General features: G+C 39.8%; 1 protein-coding gene across 4 annotated transcripts in view; it reads right to left on the reverse strand.

Annotated features, from left to right (window-relative positions):
- The window catches only part of plekhg5b (pleckstrin homology domain containing, family G (with RhoGef domain) member 5b), a 96,686-nt gene that overhangs the window by 47,828 nt on the left and 26,909 nt on the right, over positions 1 to 21,949 (reverse strand). For 2 of the 4 annotated variants that reach the window (XM_042491260.2, XM_042491259.2), the window contains exon 2: positions 20,932 to 21,008. In XM_042491260.2, the coding sequence (XP_042347194.2) occupies positions 20,932 to 21,008 (77 nt within the window). Of the gene's footprint in view, positions 1 to 3,004; positions 3,129 to 4,602; positions 4,872 to 20,931; positions 21,009 to 21,949 lie in introns of those variants that run through there. The other 2 variants (XM_042491262.2, XM_042491263.2) reach the window with 2 other exon arrangements.

The raw sequence follows: 21,949 nt of genomic DNA on the forward strand, positions 1-21,949 counted from the left end.
ACGTGTGCATCAGCAGGAGTGATTCAGTTAGGTCCACCTTGGCAAAGAAAGGAATTTTTTTTTAAACATTGCAACATGCATCGCAATTTTAATCAGGCATTTTCAGGTTGCAAAATTCCCTAAAACAGCCCACAAAATCCTAGAGAGATTGAGCAGATGATGATCCACGTAGAAGCCATAATTAATAAGAGGCATATTTGTGTTTTTATTGCACTGTCGAGCTAGTTAACTCCGGTAACACAGTGCAGGATTATGAGTAAAAATGTAATCATTTTTTCTCATAAAATAACAGTTTGGATGCTAAACTGTGGAAATAATGCTAAAGTTACAGGTAGAAAAACCCATTTTTAATCTATTTCTTTATACTGTTGTTGTGTTTTGGGATTTCATCACCTTGCAGAGTCTTTATAAACCAAGTATCACTCTGACCGCATCGCTTCAGCACTTGATAGGTCAGCAGTGGTTAGTGACAGGTGCTAAGCTATGGCTGGACAATCACTGTTCAGAGAGGTTGAGCAAATAACCAACAGTTCCTAAATCAGTATTTGGGGATAAAACTAAAAGTTGGTGCAAATGTTATGATCGTGATAAACCACCAGGAGAAGAGGTCAGTGTTAAAAGGCTAATAATTTTGCCATTTGTCTTTGTTTTATCTTCAAAAAATAAAAAAAAATATGATCATGTTTGTTGCTGTTCAGGCTTCTTTTTATATTACGGCTTCCCCGGATCTCACTATTTAACTAGGTGTGTTCAACATGAATATTACAAACAGCAAAGATGGACAGAATAAAATCCAAGTTGTAATAAACTGGAATTACCCTGAAAAACTTATATCAGTATATCAGACTCTGTTTGTGTGACTCATGTGTTAGTTTGACACTATTTGGATTACAGACTGTGTAACTGTACACAGCATTTCATAATGTCATCCTCCTCTGCTCAGTGACACATGAAGGGAGAGGAGAGGTTTTTCCCAGATTACAAACTATAGATGTTTAGGAGAAATGGACCAGTTCTGCAGAGGTGAGACAGAGCGACAGTGACCGTTAAGCGTTAAGTCTTAAGTCATGACTGATAAGTCTCGAAATGCATTTGAATACCTTAACTTGAAGTTTCAAGTCCTTAACAAGTCAAAAATATTGCCATTTAAGTTGTCATATATCAAATTTACAAAAATCATGAATGCTCTTTAAATGCTACTGAACTTCATTGTAAAAGCAGTAGTGCTGACATCAGAGGTTCAGACTTTATTCTCATGAGCTCGACTCGAGTCAGAGTCGAGTCACATTTTTGATGATTTAGACGCAACCTGACAGAATCAAACAAGACTCAAAACAACTCGGCTTGGACATTAACATCAATGAGTTGTGACTTCACTTGGACTCGAGCCTTTTAACTTGAAAAAGCTTGATACTTTTCACCAAGTCATTTTGGGAGGAGAAAGTTAAAGACATTTTTCTAATATGAGACAAGTGAAAAAAAACAGCAAAATAGTACAGAAACATACACAATTCATTCAGTTGTGCTCCAAGTGAATTGTGCTATAATGCTGTGAAAGTGTTTGTCCATACTACTTATTCATGATATGATGAAGTTCAGTCACACTTGTTTTAACTTTAACTAACCAAAAATATGGATATATGATTGCTCTGCTGTTAAAGGGGCATCACATTTGGTGAAGAGCAAATAACGTCTTGTTTAAGAGTCAAAATTTAAAGTTAAGGACCCGCGAATTGTCTCAGGACTTGAGTGCAAAGACTTTACACTTACTTGTGACCTGCAAAACAATGACTTGGTCCCACCTCTGGCTCACATTGTGCTTACATAAAACACTATTACTACAGCTGAGTGAATTGTGTATGTTTTTGTCCTCTCTTTTTTTATTTAAGTTACCACATATTGGAAAAACGTCTCTAACTTTCTCTTCGGAAATTGGCTTGGTAGTATTTTAAAGTCAAAGGACTCAAGTCCAAGTGAAGTCACGAGTTGCTGATGTTAAAGTCCAAGTCCAGCTGCAAGTCTTTTTGATTTTGTTGAGTATAAAGTCATCAAATTTGTGACACCTCTCATCTGGTATAATTAACACGCTGACATCATTTTCATAATTAAACTGCGACACAGCTAAAGTAAATAACCGCATTATGAAATACAAGCATTTGCATTTCCTCTTCTGGTAATAAAAATGCAAATTACAGGTGTGTCTGAATATTCATCAAATTTTTAACGAACGACTGTCCTGATGTTGCATCAACATGACCTCCATTACTTTTTGTCTCTGCCACTATCGCAAACAGCAACACAAACAATCTAAATGTGAAATCAGACACTGCCATCTGACAGCGCACACGCACACACACGCACACACGCGCGCGCGCACGCACGCACGCACGCGCGCACGCACGCACGCACGCACACACGCGCGCGCGCACGCACGCACGCACGCGCGCACGCACGCACGCACGCACACACACACACACTCTTCAGGTTGCAGCATTTTCCACAGAAAAAAACCTCAGGAACAAACATGCTCACAGGAAATACTGTAACTCCTTTTCTGTTAAGTAGACGATGCATTCCAGCGAAAGGTATGTTTCAACATGCAGCCACTGCTTGCCCACAGAAGATATTAACAACACATTTTCTTACTGGATCACTGGCTATGGTCGCTCTGTCTCAACTAAATAAAAGCAAACAATTACTAAAAACTGGAAATTCTTTAAAGGTTGTATTTTTGAATATCTTAAAGCGAAAGCTGAATTTTCTTTAACTGTTTTTAGCTCTGTAACTGACTGAAACACAGCTGACCCCAACCCCCGCAGCAGCACACAAATGTTTACATGACACTGAAATGACACATGCCACTGTCACAGTGTCGTCAGACTAAAACAACACACTCAAGCTCGAGGAGAGAAACGCCACTAAATCCTCTTAGCTGAAGAACTGAACTCGACTCTATTCAGCTGATCAATTCGGCTACAACGGAAGAAGCAGCAGCAGCACTCACCAGCAGCTGGTCTCTCTCTGCTCTCACAAAGTCAAGTGTACTGACTGCTGTCTGAGGCAAATCTTTGGCTGGACTGTGACGCAACCAGCCTTCCTATCCATAGCTTCAGGGCAGGAGAAGAAAGAGGGATAGACAGACAGGAGGGCGGTGAACAAGACCAAAAAAGGAGGAAGTAAGACAGGGGTAAAGAGAAAGGGTATTCAAAGTTATATCAGAATCGATTTTGAAAACAGCTTCCAATTTTGTATAAAGATTATGGAAAGGAGAGAAGTGTGGCGGGTGCCAGGGGGTACAACTGGTGAGTTGATATAAGAAGCAGATGTGAAATATGCAGACAAAGCAGGAAAAACAGGCTTTAAGCACTGGTCTGCACAGATGTGAAAGTGTGTTACCTTCACAGTCTCACACAGACACAAAATGTCCATTAACAGAAAAATAATCGGTAACTATTTAGATAATTGATTAATTGTTTCAGCCATTTTTTTCAGTTTCTCAAACGGGAGAATTTTCTGCTTTTCATCGTCTCACAGTTAATAATAATAATCTTTGTTGTCTACAGCATGTTGGAATCACATAAAGCTGCCCGCTGAAATTCAAAGATTCGAATCACTGGTCAGAGGCTCTTCAGTTGGCTGAAATTGCTTCAGTTTATCAGTGTGCAAAATCTGGGGACCAAACCACACCCAGATTTTGCTGCAGAGTGAGCGCTCTTGACTTTTGGCCTACTCTTTGGTACAGTCACCTGCGGACATAAAGGCAGTAGCACAGAGGAGAGACAAGGGATAACATAACAAAGAGATAACAGATAATAATCTTCTCTCTTCTGCTTAAAAGTGGTGACTTTACAGCTCACAACAACTGAACAAGACACAGGCTTGATTGGATATCTAGTGTCCACTAAAAATGTTGCGCACCTTCAATCCACCGTTAGTGAGGACAGCTTGTGTACTATATTAAGTGAATACAAAATGGTCACGCTACGTAAATTGTGTATCTTTTTAAAAATTATTTTCTAAATCTACCAATTTCTTGCAATTCATGGTACACTTATTACCAAGTTGCTCATTGCCTCATTGGGGCAAAAAAAAAAATCGCACCAATTTGCTGTGGGTTCAGAGGTTTAAAACTTGTGAAAGGCATCTGAAAGCAGCACAAGAAAAATGATGTCACTCCGGGTTACAAAGGGTTACATGATATCAATATTCAGTTTATTAAAACCATATTTATCATCAATACTGGTTTATTGAGACACCCTTACTTACAATGTAAGAAATTCAATATGTCTGGGTTCTGTTGGTTGATTGAAAAGTGATTGTCGTCAGCTTGAGCTCGAGAAAATTAAAACGGTAATTTTTCACTGTTTTATGTTGTTTTGTAAACATAACAATTAATCGAGTTTAAAAAAAAAGATTTATCAATGATTAAAACAAGTCTCTGTTTAGTTCTGCTATTTGTTGCTTTAACAGAGAATGAATGAAAAGTGCAACCACACGTGCTAATGCAGAGTGTTTCTTCAGCAGAGTGTTTCTTTTCTGTCATAAAAAGTGTTGTCCCACTGAAATTCAAAAAAGAAAAGCTTGTTCTTTATATTTACATACCATAGACGACTCCACTTTCACGGAGAGGCTTTTACTTTCAGTGGAAGAACAAATCAATATCTCCAACAGACGACAGGTGGTGAAACTTTTAGTCCCAACGCGGATCAAACTCGCTCTGTAGTCCCTCAGATAAGAGCGTGTGTTTCAGTTAGTTTTAAAATAATCCCGATTCTTTGCGAAACCAGCGGACTGATTTAATCTGACAGGCGGCGCGATCGAAATAGCGTGACAGAGCTGAGAGGCTCACTCTGTTTACTACTGCAGCCTAGTGGGGCGACACACACCAACATACACACACACACGCAGAAAATCATCAACCCCGCCTATCTGCTCAATCACACACCCACATGCTCACACACATCCTGACTGAGTCATGAATCCTCCCCCTGAAACTGAGCTCTCTCCTCCTGGGAATTAACAAACTTTTCCGTCTGACGTACAGCTCTGTGATGTTTCGGCTGATCCTGATGTAAACCAAACTCAATAGTTCTTTTTTTATCTTATTCACATCCGTGCTTAAACTCTCCTGCCTCGTCTGAACTTTGACCCTGAGGTGACGGAGGGTTAAATGAGGGCGTTCAGTTGGGTTTCTTCAAAAGGGGCCGACCAGAGGCAAAGTGTGTTCAAACACGACCACCGCATTAACATTACAATACAGACATTTACATATACACAGCAACACAGTTCAAATTTGTTTTTGAATAAAAAAAGGATAACAACAAAAAGGGAGGTTTGTTTTAAGGGTTGCAAATCCTAAGCACTTACCTTAATCAATAACTGTTAAAAATCAACGATTGATTAGTCGGTATTTGAAACATTGCTAAACATAGCAACATATTGCATATATTCTGACAACATTACACAGCCTATTAATAAATCAAACAAATTCCACATGTTCAATCGAGTGTTTCCAAACGCAGCCTTTGTCACATCTGACAATATGCTGATGTCACAATGATGTCATCAGGGTTATTTTACGAGGAGACTTAGCATTTATGATAAAAAAAACCTGCATTTAGAGCTGCAACAATCAGTCAGTAATTTGATTTGACTGATAATGATCAGGAACTATTTTGATAAGCAATCACATCGTCAAAAAAAGAAAAGTTAGATTTTTGCTGGTTCCAGACTCTCAAATAAAGATTTCTTTTATCATATAAATCTTATATTCTATTTAATATTTTTTATTGTTCTTACTGGTCTCTGTACTTTTTACTTTGAGTCTAATGTCTTGTGTATGACCACATCTTGTTTTTTGTGCTGCATTTATTTAATTGTGAGCTGCATTCCTTGTATGAAAAGTGCTCTATAAATAAAGTTTATTATTATTATTATTATTATTATTAGTAGTAGTAGTAGTAGTAGTAGTAGTAGTAGTAGTAGTAGTAGTAGTAGTAGTAGTAGTATGGACTGTTGCTCAGATAAGAAGATAAGACAAGTAATTTGAGGACACCACGTGAGACTTGTGATTGCCATTTTACACGACTTTTTCACATTATAGAGACTGAATGATTAACTGATTCACTGAAAAAAATAGAGTAATAAGATTGTAAATTGAAAAGGTGGGTGTTTGCCACGCAGGGAGGTTTTGATAAAGACATGCTATTACAATGAATTATGGGAAATGTAGGATTATGTGGGGGGTTTGTTACTGTGTTTAGACTAAAGGTCAAAATATTTCAGACTCTTTTTATAACCTTTTTATAATACATTTTTATGAAGATGAAATACTGAATCTCTGAAATATCCCTTTAAACAAACCATTCTTCCAGATTCTCAGACGTGAGGATTTGCCGTTTTTCTGTAACCGGCCCATAAATCAATAATAAAAATAACAGTATCTGCAGTCCCTGCGTGGTTAGGTGTGTGTGTGGGGGGGGGTGGGGGGGTTACAGCGTTGTGTGTGGGTGTGTGGTGTAAGAGCGTGTATGATTTATAGCCTAATGTCCTGTTACAGTCTGTTGCTCTGCCCACAAACACTCGGCCCACTACTCTCCGTTCTTTTGTCATTCAGGTTAATCCGAGATGAACCGTGTTTAAATCCCCCGCAATTAGCTAGCTCACAAAAACAATTCAAGCCCCTCAGGCTGGGGGCCGCGTGTTTGGAGTAAGGGGGGAGGTGCACAGGGGAGATTTTAATGCCTAAACTCCACCTCCTCTTGTCTTTGTGTCTTCAAAACAAGGCGACCTGTTGAATCCACGCCGGCCCGCCACCCCCCACTGTCAGCCTTAATTAGCGGAGGATATATTTTAAAGAGTGGACAGCAGCGATGCAATCATCTTCAAGGATTAGACCCCACTGGCACTGCCATTACTGGGGGGCTGAGCATGAGTGACCTCCCCTTGATGCCTGACCTTGGCATTAACCCCTCAGTGACCATAAGCTCTGAGTTCTTTCATGTCTTCAAGGGAAAACAAAGGGAAATGTGAGCGTGAAGAGGATGAGCGGGATGGTGGAGGGCCGTTTCTAGGATCTGGGGACACCGGGGGCTCAGCCCGAACATCTGTAGGGGGGTCCGGAGGGGGATCCTACTTTTTGAAGAACAAACTCCATTTTGATGCTTTTTTTATGCACTCTGGCACCTGATAGCCTTTTTTAACTTCAATTATAAATTGTGAGGTTAAAAATATCAGTGATTGTGAGCTGAAATCTGTTGACTAGAGTCGGGAAAATAGTGTCTTTTTGTTAAAAGTACAAGTATATGTATAAACGGAATGACGAATAATTAGATCCAGGGCTTTTAATCATTATTAGGGACTGATCGTTATCTGTGAGAGGGAGGGGGAGTGCAAAAAGGGGAAGACATGTCAAATAATTTTCAAAGCTCAGAGGAAGGACTTATGTTTGTTTTAATTTTGGCTTATGGGAGGGTCATATAACTTGAAATGGCTGTGTCTTGTATTTATTTTACTGCAGATTTTTAAAGGAAACATGCCTTCCAGGCCTGTGGGCTCGTCAGTTTGGGAGGCATGTTTTAAAAATTACCAACAAAATTAAAACCCAAAAAAATTTACTGTGCACAAAAACAAATTGCCCCCCGAAAATCACTGAACAAACTTTTAAAAGACAAAAAAAATTGTTTAAAAATTTCTGGCAATTTTATTTCTTTTTTTTATAAATGTTTGCTGATTTTTTTTCTTGTAATTTTTTGTGATTTTTAAAGAGAACATGTCCTCCAAACCTGCGGGCCTGCCAAAATAAAACTTGCCTAAATTAAAAAATTACACCATTTATCACAGCCAGAAACTGTAAAACCAGAAATTAAACCGGATTTGAAAATTTCTCACAGTCCTTGAATAAATCATGTGGAATAAACACTTTCAGCATTTTCCCAGAGCCGCTCAGGGGAGGCTCAAGGGAAAACATTTGTAGCTTTGGACGCCCGGGCCTGACGACACCACTGGGTTGATGTGACAAAAAGAGTTAAAGAAAGGCTTAAACCCAAATATTTCACCCGTGATGATGCTGCTGGAAGTTCCACGGTTTCGTGGCTGGCTTCAGCTGAGAGTGATTTAGAGAGCACGCTTCCACCGCCATAATAACATGTTCTGAATTGGAGATTTTTCAAAGCTTATTATCGCCTCTGTAACTAAGCGCCGCAGACTGATGTTCTCACAGCATTTCATTAAGCAGCGTTCTCAAAACACTCGCAGCACACCAACAATTAGAGGGGTTTGCCTTGAGAAGACTCTTCGCATGCGAGGGATTTACGGGGAGGTTGTTTTCTCAATCCATCTCCTCGCTGGGGGCCTTCCCTTAAGTCTTTGAACCCTGGCTATATTGGTCGGCCCATACAAGGCCGTTTCCATAGCAGCGTCAGATAGGTACCCTCTTCCTGTTATTCCCCTGTCTGCCGCGATGCTGCTTCCTGACTGGGATGCTCCTGGGGGGTTAAACTGGCGTCACTGGTGCACCTCCCTGATGAGACATTGTATGTTTGGACACACATAAGTTAATGTCCAGCTTGTTTGTTATTGCTTGTCAAACTGTCTTTCCACTGACCCTGATGGACAGATACGACCTTTTTCCCACATTTCAGTGGCATGACATCATCATTTTCGTGAGTATTTGATCCCAAAACTCAGTGGCAGCTTACAGCAAAGTAGCAGAATGATGGCTGATCAGTCAGCTGCTTTAAAGCTGCTGTTATTAATATTTATATTTATGTGCGAAGGCCTTTAGACCCGATGCTGACCCAACGCTAGGTGGTTTGCATTGACCAAAGTCAAGCCACTAAAACCTCTGCCTGAAGCTCTAGAGCTGCTGCAAATTCTTTTTGCCCTGTCCAAATCTCATCCTACACGAGCTTTAAGTTCACACCACCATATTTTTAATTCATATTTGGTCAAATCCAATTTTTCAGAATGAGGTTTTAAAATGCGGCAGGTAAAAGAGATGAAACACATTTCCAAAGGTCATAAAGAAATCTGCATGCTCTATGTGCTGTACGTGCTGTGCTTTCTATTTTCATTGGAATCGGCCGTTTCACATACAGTCACCTCTACGTTAGCGTTAGGTGACGTTGTCTGATGGAAATTGAGTCACTGTCTCAGAGCCATCGGCCTATCTTTCTGGAACATCGCGCCCCGTGACGCTGGAAAAGTACAGCGTCAGTGATTGGTGGATGAGGTCTGCGTGTGTCTGCAGGGAGCTGCAGCCTGTTGAAGCCTGCTGAGGCGGTCGGGGATGTGTAACAGTGTAACACCACCGGAGAGAAATGTCCGCACGAACATGTGAATATATGAAGACAAGAAAGCTGTTCGGTCTTTTACAGGAGAAGCCTGTTGTGCTGCACAGACTTAATAATAGGAAGTTTTCATGAGCTGACGTGTGCAGTGCGACATCAGCTGGCACCCAAATATCATTACGCAACTCTGATGATCAATTCGGTGATTCCAATGTAGAGGAATTATAAATAAGATGACTCATGAATGTGCGGTGACAAATAAACCTTCTGTAAACTCACAATAGTCACAAGACTGATACAAGGTAAACAAACCACTTAAAATCATGAGTGTTTCTCAAACTGGTCCATCATGAAAAAAACAGACTCTAACGGGAAGATGATTAATCAAGAAAGATGAATTCAAATGCAAGTTGGTCTGATCCAGTGTTTTGTTTTTTTCGGTCACATAGAAGCAGCTGCCTCGGATCACTTTTCCTGCTGCTCAGAGTAACAGTTTGTAATGATTTCTGAACGCATTTCAGCTTCACTGGATAGATTGCAGGTCTAATTAAAGCCTGGCACTTTGTGTGGCCCCTCAGCCAACTGAGCCACAACATGCTGACTGAATCTGGCACGTGTTTCCAAAATCCCTTTTAGTCACATTAGCGGCCTGGCTCTATGGGCGGCAATGTTGGTATGTCTGCTGGCCTGTATGCTGGTCCACATTATTTTAAAATTTTTGCAGAGACATTCATGCTTTCCTCTCAATGTATCCTACTGACTCTGATGTGTTGCAACAACTACTGAATGGATTGCAACGAAATCTGGTTCCAATATTCATGTCAACTAAAGGATGAATGGTGATAATTTTGGTCATCCACTGACTTTTTCTTTTGCACAATAATTAGACCGACATTTCAAGTTGCCCAGTACTTTAGGTAATGAACATGGTAATCATAATCCTTTTTGAATATCAGCATGTTTGCATGCTAGCATCACTATTAAGCTCAGAGAACCGCTGTGGCTCGGTACAGCCTCACTTCTACAAACACTACCTAACATTAAAGGAATACTTTACCCACAAAATGACCATTTGTATTTTAATTACTCACCCGTGTTATGATGAATTTTCTCACATGCCCCCATGATGAAGAAGCCACAAACAAGGACTTTTTTTCTTCAATTGGATAAAAGGAGGCAGTGTTTCCCAAAGGCAAAACTTTATCATAACATGCTTTTACAAACTCTTAAAACAACTCGTGAAGATTTATGCAAGTCTTATTCATCCAGTAGCATTTTTTTCCCCAAACACATGCATTTTTGCTAAAACTGTAATATTAGAACACTTTTCCATAAACAGTCTCACGGATGGAGAAGTAGCGGACCTGGGAAAGTGACCGCAAGTCCAGGCACATGCATGTGGTTGTGTTTTAAACAATAATATTTTAGCAAAAATGCATGCGCTCGTGAATTACTGAGCATACGACCGGATAAATGAGACTTGGATTATGTTTTTGAGTATGTTTTTTTATTATTGTTTCATGCAACCACCCTTTACTGTCAGATAATCAAGATTTTTCTCTGTTTTGGGCTTTTTTTTTGTCAGTGCAAGAAAAATGTTCTCTTCATAAATTCAACATGACACAGGATGAGTAATTTATACACAAATGATCATCTTGTGGGGGAAGTTTTCCTTTAAGATGATAATAAATCATGGCCTGCTTTACTTGGCTTTATGTGATAACTGTGTTAAATAAACCTACCACAAATCTACCAATACATACAGATGTTACATGTAAAGAGAGTAAAAAGTACAATCAATATGCAAAACAATAACATGGACATGTACTACAAGTAGTCTCACCATAAATCGACAGTGTGATCCTACAGCTGCTTCCTCTATAGAAGATCCCTGTATGAAGTCACTTTAGTAACGGCAACAAAAAAAAGAAACACTGGAAAAGAGCATAAACACGCTCACTCTCTGTTTGAAGAATAAATGAGCACCAGAGGACCTCGACAGTCAGCGTTATGTTGAAACTTCATTAGGTAACTATTCCTCAGCTTCCCCCCTGACGTCTAAATGACTCCAGAGTCAGCAGACCATTGCAGACCACTGTTTCCAACAGTGGGTTTGTGTTACTTCATAAAGTAAACTTTCCAAGAACTTTACTGTTAAAGCTGAGGTCACTTCCTGTTACATTTTTTTCCCAGAAAACCAATTTTAAAGACTCTAGTCTGCAGACACTCATGTTACTCAAGTGGAATACAAGCTGTGAGAATCAAGCGATCAAACAAAAATGATGAACATACTGTATTTTGCTTTTCTGAAGCAGATCAAACATAGCAGCTGATTTGCAGCCTTCTTTTAAAAACTATGGAAACATTTGCACAGAGAGGAAGAAAGAATCGAATTACCGTCTCAAGGTTTTAGGCCTTTGCGAACAACTCAAGCTGCACTTACAGTTTAAATCCATGTCTGTGAAAACATGGATGTTTCAGCACAGAAGATCAACACAACCAGCACAGTTTCAAGGTGGCAAACCAAGATTCGTGTCCCCAACTGAGTCTCTCCTTCGGTTCCTGATTTATGAAGAATGGCCAGAAAACTGCTTTTGTAGAACGATATAAAATGTCATCACGTAATCATTTTATTTCATTAGACATTTGTGTGAAATTTTGTCATAATTAGCCTTTTAGTAACTGAGTTATGTTTTGTGAGGTTACAGTGACCTTTGACCTCCAACCACCAAATTTCATTCAGTTGATTCTTGAGTCCAAGTGGACGTTTGTGCCAAATTTTAAGAATTTCAGTGAGGAGTTTTTGAGATATTGAATAACGAGAATGAGATGCACACAACGCACAGTGACCTTTGACCGCCAAATCTTATCAGTTCATCTCTGAGTGCATAAAAAATGTTTGAGATCCTCTCAAGCTGTTATTAAGATATTACATTCAGACAAGAATGAGAAAAATTAGGTTACCGTGACCTTAACCTTTGACCACTACAACCTTATTTGTTCATTGAGAAGTCCATGAAAACAATACTGCCAAATTTAAACAATTTCCCTCAAACTGTTCTGATATCACACAAGAATTAGACGGACGCAACATCACAGTGACCTTGACCTTTGACCACCAAAATCTAATCATTTCATCGTCGAGTCCAAGTGGATGTTTTTTGCCATTTGAAGAAAACCACTAAAGGCGTTCTTGAACTAGAATGAGAAGGATGCAATGTCACAGTGACCCTGACCTTTGACCACCCAAATCTTAGCTGTTCATCGTTGTTGGATGTTTGAGCCAAATTTGAAAAAAAAGTGTTCTCTAGATCTTGCATTTACTAGAATCACTAACTAACTAACTAACTAACTAACTAACTAAAAGACAAATACACAGTGACCTTGACCAATGACCACCAAAATCTAATCAGTTCATTGTGGAGTCAAAGTGGACATTTGAGCCAAATTTGAAGAAATTCCAGATATTTTGGGTTCACAAGAACGAAACACCTCCAGTCACAGCAATCGGCGTGAGGGCATAAAGGAGGAAGAATCCAGGAACTTTTAAAGCATTTAATGAATTTTCCTCAAAAGAACCAAAGAGCGAGATGGATGATGAGAAGAGGCAGGTAATCTGAGAGGACAGACGGAGCTGTTTTAACATTTCATACATGCTGAAGAAGAATCTCTGAAGGTTAACGGACAGACTGCAGTCAGACGGGTGAGAAGGTGTTAATGTAACTGTAAGACACCCAGAATTTAATCCACGTCTACTTGGAAACAGCACCTAAAACCTTGCACCCTTCAGCCTCTTGACACATACAGAAAACGGGCATCAAGCCCGATTAGAGTGTTTACTTAAGAAGGTCCCTGTCAGCGTCACTTAGGTGAGATTTTCGGCCAAGCAGGTCAGTGGAAAGGAAAGCAAGGTTAAGTCAAGAGAGCCAGTGTGTCTGGGTTTGAAAAAAAATGGCATCGAAAGAATATCTATGTTGGCAACTATTAAAGAGTGCAGCTAAAAGGTGAATGACCTAATCAGTCGTAATAAGGTGATTCTGTATGAGGTATATTACTCGGGTGTGACTAACATGATATTATTTCCCCTAAAACATCACCAAAGGATTACTCAGAATATGTGATTGAGTGGGACAAAGAGAGAGAGGGAGAAAAAAAGATCAAATCAAAGCCAAACCACAAACACAAAAGAGCTGAGGCTACGCAGCAAGTGATGGCATGTGACACAAAATGCAGGTTTCCATCGAAATGGAGAACAAGTTTCTACAGAAAAATGCGAGCGAGATGACGTATCTAAAAGAGCGCCAAGTAAAACCTTAAACGGTACAAGAAGTAGTTTGTAGTAATTTGAGGACAGTTATTGTCTCCTCGGTCTACAAAGATCTGACATCATCGTCTGTTTTTCATGTCTTCAGCAGAGTGTAAGAAACAAATAAGGCGCATTCTTCATATTTGCTATATGAATCCTTCCTACTTTCTCATGTGTTATTTTAAATCAATGTTTCCATTTTTGAACCAGGGGTGGTACAATAAATACTTATTTTTGATGATATACTCTCCCAGAAATATTACGATAAACAATATTTGTCATTTTGAGACCAGTTTATGCCACAGATACGATGAATATAATGGCAGAACACCGCAATTAACACCATTTTAAAGAGCAATGACCTTAATTTTGGCAGGCCCCCACAAATAAATTAACTCTTTAAAATCTGGTTCCACATCAGTTTTCTTGTGCTGCCTCCAGGCGCCTTTCACAGGCTATTTAACCCTTTGACCCTGAGCAAATTCGTTTGATTTCTTTCAAAATCATGGAGAAAAAAGGTGATGATCAGCCGGCAAAAATGGACCACAAATTGCAAGAAATTAGTCAAAAACAAAACAAAAAAAAACTGTTTTACAATGTTATTTTTTCTTTGAATTAAAGCCATTACTGTTTTTTTAGACTAAAAAATCTGCATAAAAAACGTGTGAGTTGAAACTCACTTTGACATAGAGAGAGGGGGGAACCTGAAAGTTAAAGCCAGCAGACTGAAACTCTTCATCCTTTCTGTTTCTGTCAAACCCTCCACTCTCTTCACATTATCCCTGTGCCTTCAGCTGTTTGGGCAGGGAGGGGCCCGTTTCCAAGGCAACCCACACCTTTTTGGTTCATCTTGTCTGGTCCTGACTTGTCAAAGCTCAGGGAGGGAGGGAAACGAAGGAGACAGGGATAGAGGCAACACGAAGGGAGGGAGGGAGGGAGTAAGGGGGGCGAGCGATCAGGGATAATAAGCCCTTCTCTGGGAGTCGAGATCCACAGAGCAAGCTCAGACTGGCATCGAGCGCTAACCGGCGTAATCTGAAATGAATCCCACCACTTCAGCCAAGAGCTGGATTGGACGTCATCTTCCAGTGGGACACCTGCAGGCTGATTTTAAATCCTTGCAGAAACCCACAGCAAAGTGTCCAAATACACAGATAAGCCCTCTTGGACACACATGTGTCGGGCCGATCCAAAAGCCTCGTCGTAACCTTTGGAGAGCTGTTGTGTAATGTGGTGACAGACGGCGCTGAGCTACAGCAGCAGAGGGTGACACCTGGTGTGATTTCAGTAAATTATGGTGCAGGTGAACTCATTCAGTTCAAGGCCGGTCATGCTGTGACTGGAAGAGACGCAGCCCCGCCAGGAGCTGATCTATGGCAGAGGGAGACCAAAGGCAGGCCTGTCTGGGAATAAAATGGTTTAAATGCAGCACAGGACCGGCGTAAGTCTCTCTGTCTGTCTGTCTGTGTCTGCTCTGTGTCCTGCTGCCAAACTGTCGGCATATCAAAGAGACTATTGGGAGAAAAAAAAATCTTAAAAAGAAATATTAAAGTTTAATGTGTTTTTTTTTTTTCATTTTCTGGGCAAAAATGCCTTCAAAATCTGTCTTGTGAGTGAAGTTATGCTGATATTTCCATTCTTCTGAGAAATGTGCCTCTCACTTGTGCAGCAAATGCAGACTGAGTGAGATCTGGAGGAGAAAAAGCAACATGATTGAAGCTCTGTACTGTAGGTCATGACATTGCCCCCTGCTGTTTAAAGCTCGCCACAGGCAATGCATGTTTCACTCTAGATGCTGGAGCAAATTGGCTTGATTTCTTTCAAAAACATAGGAAAAGGGAGACGAGCAACTTAACAAGAAATGGCCCCAAAAAATTGTGAGAAATTAATGAAAGGTTACAAAAATTTACCTTAAATTTAAAAAAAAAAAAAAGAAAAAAAAGAAAATGGCCTCAAGAATGTGCTAAAAATATGTTTCTTCTTTTTCATTTAACAAAATTTTAAATATATAATTAAAAGAAATATAAATATGGTTTTCTGGACAATAGTTGTTAAAGGGTTAACACTTGAGCAACAGTGATAAGCTGGAGTTGAATGACAAATATAGTGTTAAAAACAATTTTGTTGCAACATAAATTTCTTTTTATATTATCTTGAAGAAATTAGTATTATTATATATATAGAATATTAGTATTAATTAGTATTACCTGAAAGTAAAAGTAAATGATCTGAAAATAAAGATAAAAAAGAAAAGTACAAAAAACACAAATACAAACAAAAAAACAAGATAATAACCTCAAGAAAGTGCTAAAATATATATATGTATTTTTCTTTTTTCTGTAACAAAATCTTAAATAATAATATAATTAAGAATAATAAGAATAATAATTAAGCATAATAATTTTCAGATAACTTTCTTTGTCACTTTTTACTGTTTTTTTGTAGTTTTTGGACCATTTCTTGCCAAGTTGCTCCTTTTCCCCCACACTTTTTAAAGAATCAAACCAGTTTTCTCAGGTTTCAGAGGTTGAAATGCATGTGAGAGGCGTCTGAGTACAGCACAAGAACACTGATGTCGATCCAGGTGTTAAAGGGTTAGCTCTTGAGCAACAGCCAGCTAAACGACAAATATGCTGTCAAAAACGATTACATTGTCTCATAAAGTTCATTTTATTTTAGTCCGGAAATGCCAAAACTATCATGACTCAGCTTCTCGCTTACTTCACGCCTCAAAGTACTTAAAGTACCAGAAATATAAGGAATTGTGACATCTCGGGATATCCCCTCTGTACCAGGACAGGAAAGATCACTGTGAGTTCAAGCAATGAGGAGGAAGTGTCGAAAAAACAGTGACGCAGCATGAAACTGATGAATCTAAAAATGTAATATTTTTTTCTTGAACGTATTTCATTCAACACCGAGAAGAACAAGAACAAGAGAAACTGCCAAAATCCTGGTTGAATAAATTCAGACATTTCAAGCAACTGCCAGAATATATATCAGAAGAATAAATCTGAATTGAAAAGTTTGCAGTGTTAACGTAGCAAAAGTCTGTGACTTAAATTTAGGGCCAGAAACTTGATTTAACCCTTTAACACCTGGAGTGCCATTAGTTTTCTTGTGCTGCCGTCAGATGCCTGTCAGGAGTATTTAAAGCTCTGAAAACAGAGAAAAGTCAATGAACAACTTGGCAGAAAATGTCCTGCAAATTGCAAAAAAATAAAAAAATAAAGTTAATGGTGAGGACAAAATGACCTGAAAATGAGCTAGTGGTGATTATCAGATATTATCCAAAAAAAAGGGAAAAATGTCCAGAAAATATAAATGTTTTTATAAATTGTTTAAAATTCTGTCATTTATTTTCAGGATTTTATTCTTGCAATATCTCACTAAGTTTTGGCTACTCCCTGCTGACTTCTCCCCATGCCTTTGAAAGAAATCAAGCCTATTTGCTCAGGTCTCAAAGGGTTAAAATGAATGATAATGTGCATCTTTTTCCACTGGTTGCGTAAATAGGCAAATATTTGTTAACAAGATTCACCAAATCAACTTTACAGGGTGATAATATGTCAATGTGGTGTTTACAAGCTTGTTTTGCAGCTCCAGTGTAGAAAAAAAAATAAGTGAGGGTTAAATGATTGTTGACTGGATCAGCTTAGTCTGTCTTTGCAACAAAAAAACACGAGTCTTTGCTAGAAATCTCACTGAGCTTAAATTTAAAGACTTCTCTGCTGTCTCCCTCCTTCTCTCTGTCTCTACCAGTCCACAAAGGGCTACAAGTCTCTCCCTAATCTCCTTACATAATAACGTCAAACCTGACCCGGAACAAGGACACAGGTGGCGTCAGACATGCTTTGTCCCACACTGCCTCCCCTCCGTGCCACAGCAGGTCACATAAACACAAATACTTTAAATTATATGGCGCATGCACTCTGCTTCTCCGTCATTCACAACTCTCTGACAAATCTTTAAAAGAAGGAGGAGCCTTGTGTTGTGAGAGGGGCCTCGCGGGCTCATGTGTCTTTGAGGAAAAGTGGGGTTGTGAGACTCAATAATGTGCGGAGCAGGGAGAGGAGAGTCCAGGTTAAGCTCTTTGGCTCTCTCATCTCCCTCCACTTTATTATTCTCAGTTACCATGGAGACAAACTATATATAACCGTCTCTCCTTCTCCACATGCTGTCTCAATGCACTTTTCTCTCCGTCAGTTTCCCTCTCCATTGTTTCCACTACGGAGACAGGAGGGGACAACATCTTGATTCAATGGGAAAATCCGTCTAATGCTCGGCTCCGGTGGCAGGAGGGAGTCGACAAAACCAAAACAGCCGAGAGGCCGACTGACAGACCAGACACTGAGTCGGTTTCTCTGCTGGCCAGACTCCCATTTTCAGAAACCAGTGGCTTCAAAGGAATAATTCATTTCACAGTCTAGTGGCCAGACACAGAGCCCCGACACTCACGCCCCTTTTAACACCTAAAAGAAGAAAAAGCAGCGACGCCGCTCTGCTTCACCTTCGCTGTGCTGCAACACAACACAAAAGACACGCTATAACCTCAATGGGCGCATCCGACAGGGGTCAAAAGATCCTACGTGAGTTATGGGGACAAAGTCAGGGTGCGAGCAGCTTCACTTTAAAGCCGTTTCACTTTTAGTTTCTGTTAGAGTCGCAGCAGGGGCATATTTAAGATTTCTCCTTTTGATCAGCAAGCTCTATTTTGATGCACTCGGCACCTTATTTACCCTGAAAACCTTCAACTAAATCATGATTTGTGATGTTGAAATTATTAGTTGTTGTTAGTGAGTAGTACTGGGTAGAAACAGAATACTTTAAAAACGCTATCATCAAAAATGTATCTCCTTGAGTTGGAAAAATAGTATGTGTTTTTGTTAAAAGCGGCAGAATCAAACAAAGTACATTTAGTCAAGTTTAAGTATGTATGGAATGACAGATTATTCTTATCATTATTAGGGACTGTTCATTATTTATGAGAAGGCTGGAGGTGTTGCAAAAAAGGGGGAGGTCAAATAATTCTTAAAGCAGTGGGGAGGGACTTATGTTGTTGTTTTGGCTCATGGTGAAGGCACCCAGCTGTATCTGTATCTAATTTTAATTTTACTGCAGATTTTTAAAGACAACATGCCTTCCAGCCCCCCAGGGCATGATTTCTATTTTTTTTTGCAAATTTTTGGGGATTTTTTTTCCCATTAGAATTTATTATTATAAATAAATATCTATTTTTTATTGACTTTTTAAAAATTGTGATTTAAAAAAAAAACAGATTTTAATCCCCCCCCCCCGATAAATAAAGAACAGTCCCTTAGGTCTATTCTTATCATTGAAACTATGCGCACATATATTTAGATCTGGGCTATTTCTGAAACACTCAGGGCTGACGCCTCGGACGCCCTGGTCTGATGACTCCACTGTAGTGACAGTAAAAACCACTTCCTGCAGGACAGCATAATTTGTCCGGACCTCCCAAAACCATCACAAATCACTGCTTCAAAAAAAGCACTTTAAGGTTAAAGTTTGGTTAGTTTTAGGCTGAAAACGAGCAGGTTAGGGTTCAGGAACGATCATGGTTTGGGTTAAAATAACTACTTGGTTAAGGTCAGGGGATGTTTGTCATCATGGTTAAAGCAATAACCACTCGGTTAAGATTTTGGTCGTGGTAAAAAGAAACCAACACTGACTGTCGGCAGAAACAGGAAACAAACAGCGGTGTCTCGTGGCAAAGTTTGATGTCTTGTTAACCCGTTGAACCTCCTCGACCTCCTCTCTCTGCAGACATTTTGGCTCTATGACAACTTCACAATGTTTCTGACTTTGCTCCCAACGGATGAGAGCATGGTAAAGTCCAGAAGTCAAATGAATGAAAAAAGATAGAGGTATCATCATTTCCAAAATTCACAACTTGTTGTTATCTAACAGAATATTCTGCTTTAATCCGGATTTGATGCCGTTTAGCCTTTTAAAAAACTGCAGTCCCAATGACCAGCATATATTTCCCACAGGGCTGGACCCAAATATTCATCTATTTGGGAATTTGGGTTGCAATTTAGGCAATCAGATATTCTTTTTTTAACCCAAACCCTTTTTTTCAGAGAATGAATGCCATTTCAGTGTTTGTGATTCTGCTTCTGCGCCTGTCACACACACAGTGACGGGAGTGATCATTTTACCCGACGGTTTTTAAAGGGTTTATTGACTAAGTCGAGCCACTTCTGAGTCGGTTTGAGCAGCAAGTGAGCAGTTTTTAGTTTGCAGTAAATTTTGCTGTTTTATGTTTCAAAACACAAATGTCAGTTTTTGACAGAGTTTATAATGTGACTGTTCAGAACATGGTGGTTTATGCTGGTTTTTGTCATCTTTGCATTACTCTATAGTTTAAACCTTTCGTGAGTTGGCTGCTGTTTCACACAGCACGCGTCAGCAGTGCGTGACGGCAGCCTCGCCGAGCTGCAGCGTGTTTCATGCTTGTGATGTTCACACGTGCTGCGTTGTTGCAGCATCGCTGCTGCGTCGCTGCCTGCTGCTATGAGTTCTGTTTTTCCACATTCATAAGCACAAATTCCACTCATTTATAAAGTCATGCAGCTCCAGCATCACTGATAACACCAAATATTTCAAAATAAAATGCCTTGTGTCAACAAGTGATGGGATTCTGTCCACAGAGACGTCAGAGGGCTTTTATTTTGATACGGAAGCGGGAAAGTTTGAGTAAAACAGACAGTTTTGTATTTCCTCATGTCTGTGGCAGAGAGAGTTTTAAACTGCAGTAAAGGGTGGTACAGAGTCACTATAATCATCAAAAAAACATTTTCGCTGTTTATTTCTGCCGACAAATGAGCCGGCGCGAGTAAAATTGGCGATACACCGTTTCTCTAAGCGTGCTGTAGCTGACACGTTCGGCGCTGCTCGTGCACTGCTGACGCATGCTGTGTGACACGGGCCTCACTTTTCATAATTTGAGCTGTAATTCACTACTGTTGTGAAGATTTTTTTGACATTGTGTTATCAATATATTATGACACTGCCCTGAAATGCTCCTCGTCACCCAACTACATTTCCACAAATTTGGAATTTTTGTGGACGTGTGCAGTGCTTAGGAAGTGGCGGGGTAATTTTTTTAGTGATGAGGAAGGTGCAGTGTCCCAAAGATTTGAGCACATTCAAAATATCTTGCTGTGAACTACTTGTTGTATAAGAACCATTAAAGACACTTTGAATTTCCAGGACATGAAGACACTCTGCAGATTAACCTGCTGACTGTCGCACTGAAATCACAGTCCTTCTTTTAGTTGACCCGGCAAGTTAAAGGGTTTAAGGTCTTACCTTGGAGGCCCTGCGGCGCTCGGGACACTCAGGATGCTGACACACCACCCAGTCCTCCTCCTGGACGGGCTTGTCATCTGAAACAGAACACACAATTAAACATCTCTCTTCATCACTAAAACACCAAACCAGCCACCCAGCCAGCTACACGTCCATTTACACACCTTTCTTGGTAAAGCTGTAAAAACATAATGTAGACACGAAGACTGAAGACACCGTCTGTGTTTACACAAGGACGGAGTGAGAGAGTGACTATGAGGCACAAGAAACACTCTCGCAGTAATAGAGCCCAAGGAGCCGTGTCATAAAATGATAAAAGAGAGGTCTGGTAAAAGAGATTCCTTGAAGGAAAGGTAAACAGAGGGAAGAGGGTGGGGTGTGTCGCTGGGAGGAGATCAGAGACAAGAAGAAAACGGAGGGAACGAGAGGAAGCCCCACTCTGGTTTCTGTACGAGAGTGCTCTCATCGTGGCTACGCTCGCTGTCCACAATAACAAATCACTTTTGTCAAATAAACCTCGAAAATCTACTTGACTGGTCGGCCGACGCTGAATTGAGGGTATGATAAAAGGCAGTGTTTAGGTCTACATCTTCCACATGTACACACACGATAAAGATATCATAACAGAGCACCAATATTTATCTGTGTGCCTAATGAGAAAAACAGGGAATACACGTGCAGCGAGGAGAGAGTAGGAGCAGGGAAGGAGCTGGAGGGGGACTGGAGGGGGACTGGACAGACGGTTTCTGGACTTTGTAGCTAAAGTCTCTTGTTGGGGACTCTAACTCGTAAAGGTTCACCAATGGTTAAAAGTAACCACTGGTGACAATATGGCACATAAATAATTAATAATTATTTTAAAATCATTATTTAAAAAAATAAATAAATTTATTATTAATTTTACTTCTAACTGATTTATTTAGTGCACGTGTATGCATTGGCAGGTGTGTATATGTGCAGGTATGTGTATATATGTGTATGTCTGTGTGTGTACATGTAGGTGTATGTTTATGCTTTT

Source organism: Plectropomus leopardus, chromosome 9 (assembly GCF_026936395.1).
Source record: "Plectropomus leopardus strain MGB_pleo_1.0 chromosome 9, ASM2693639v1, whole genome shotgun sequence".
NCBI lineage: Eukaryota > Metazoa > Chordata > Actinopteri > Perciformes > Serranidae > Plectropomus > Plectropomus leopardus.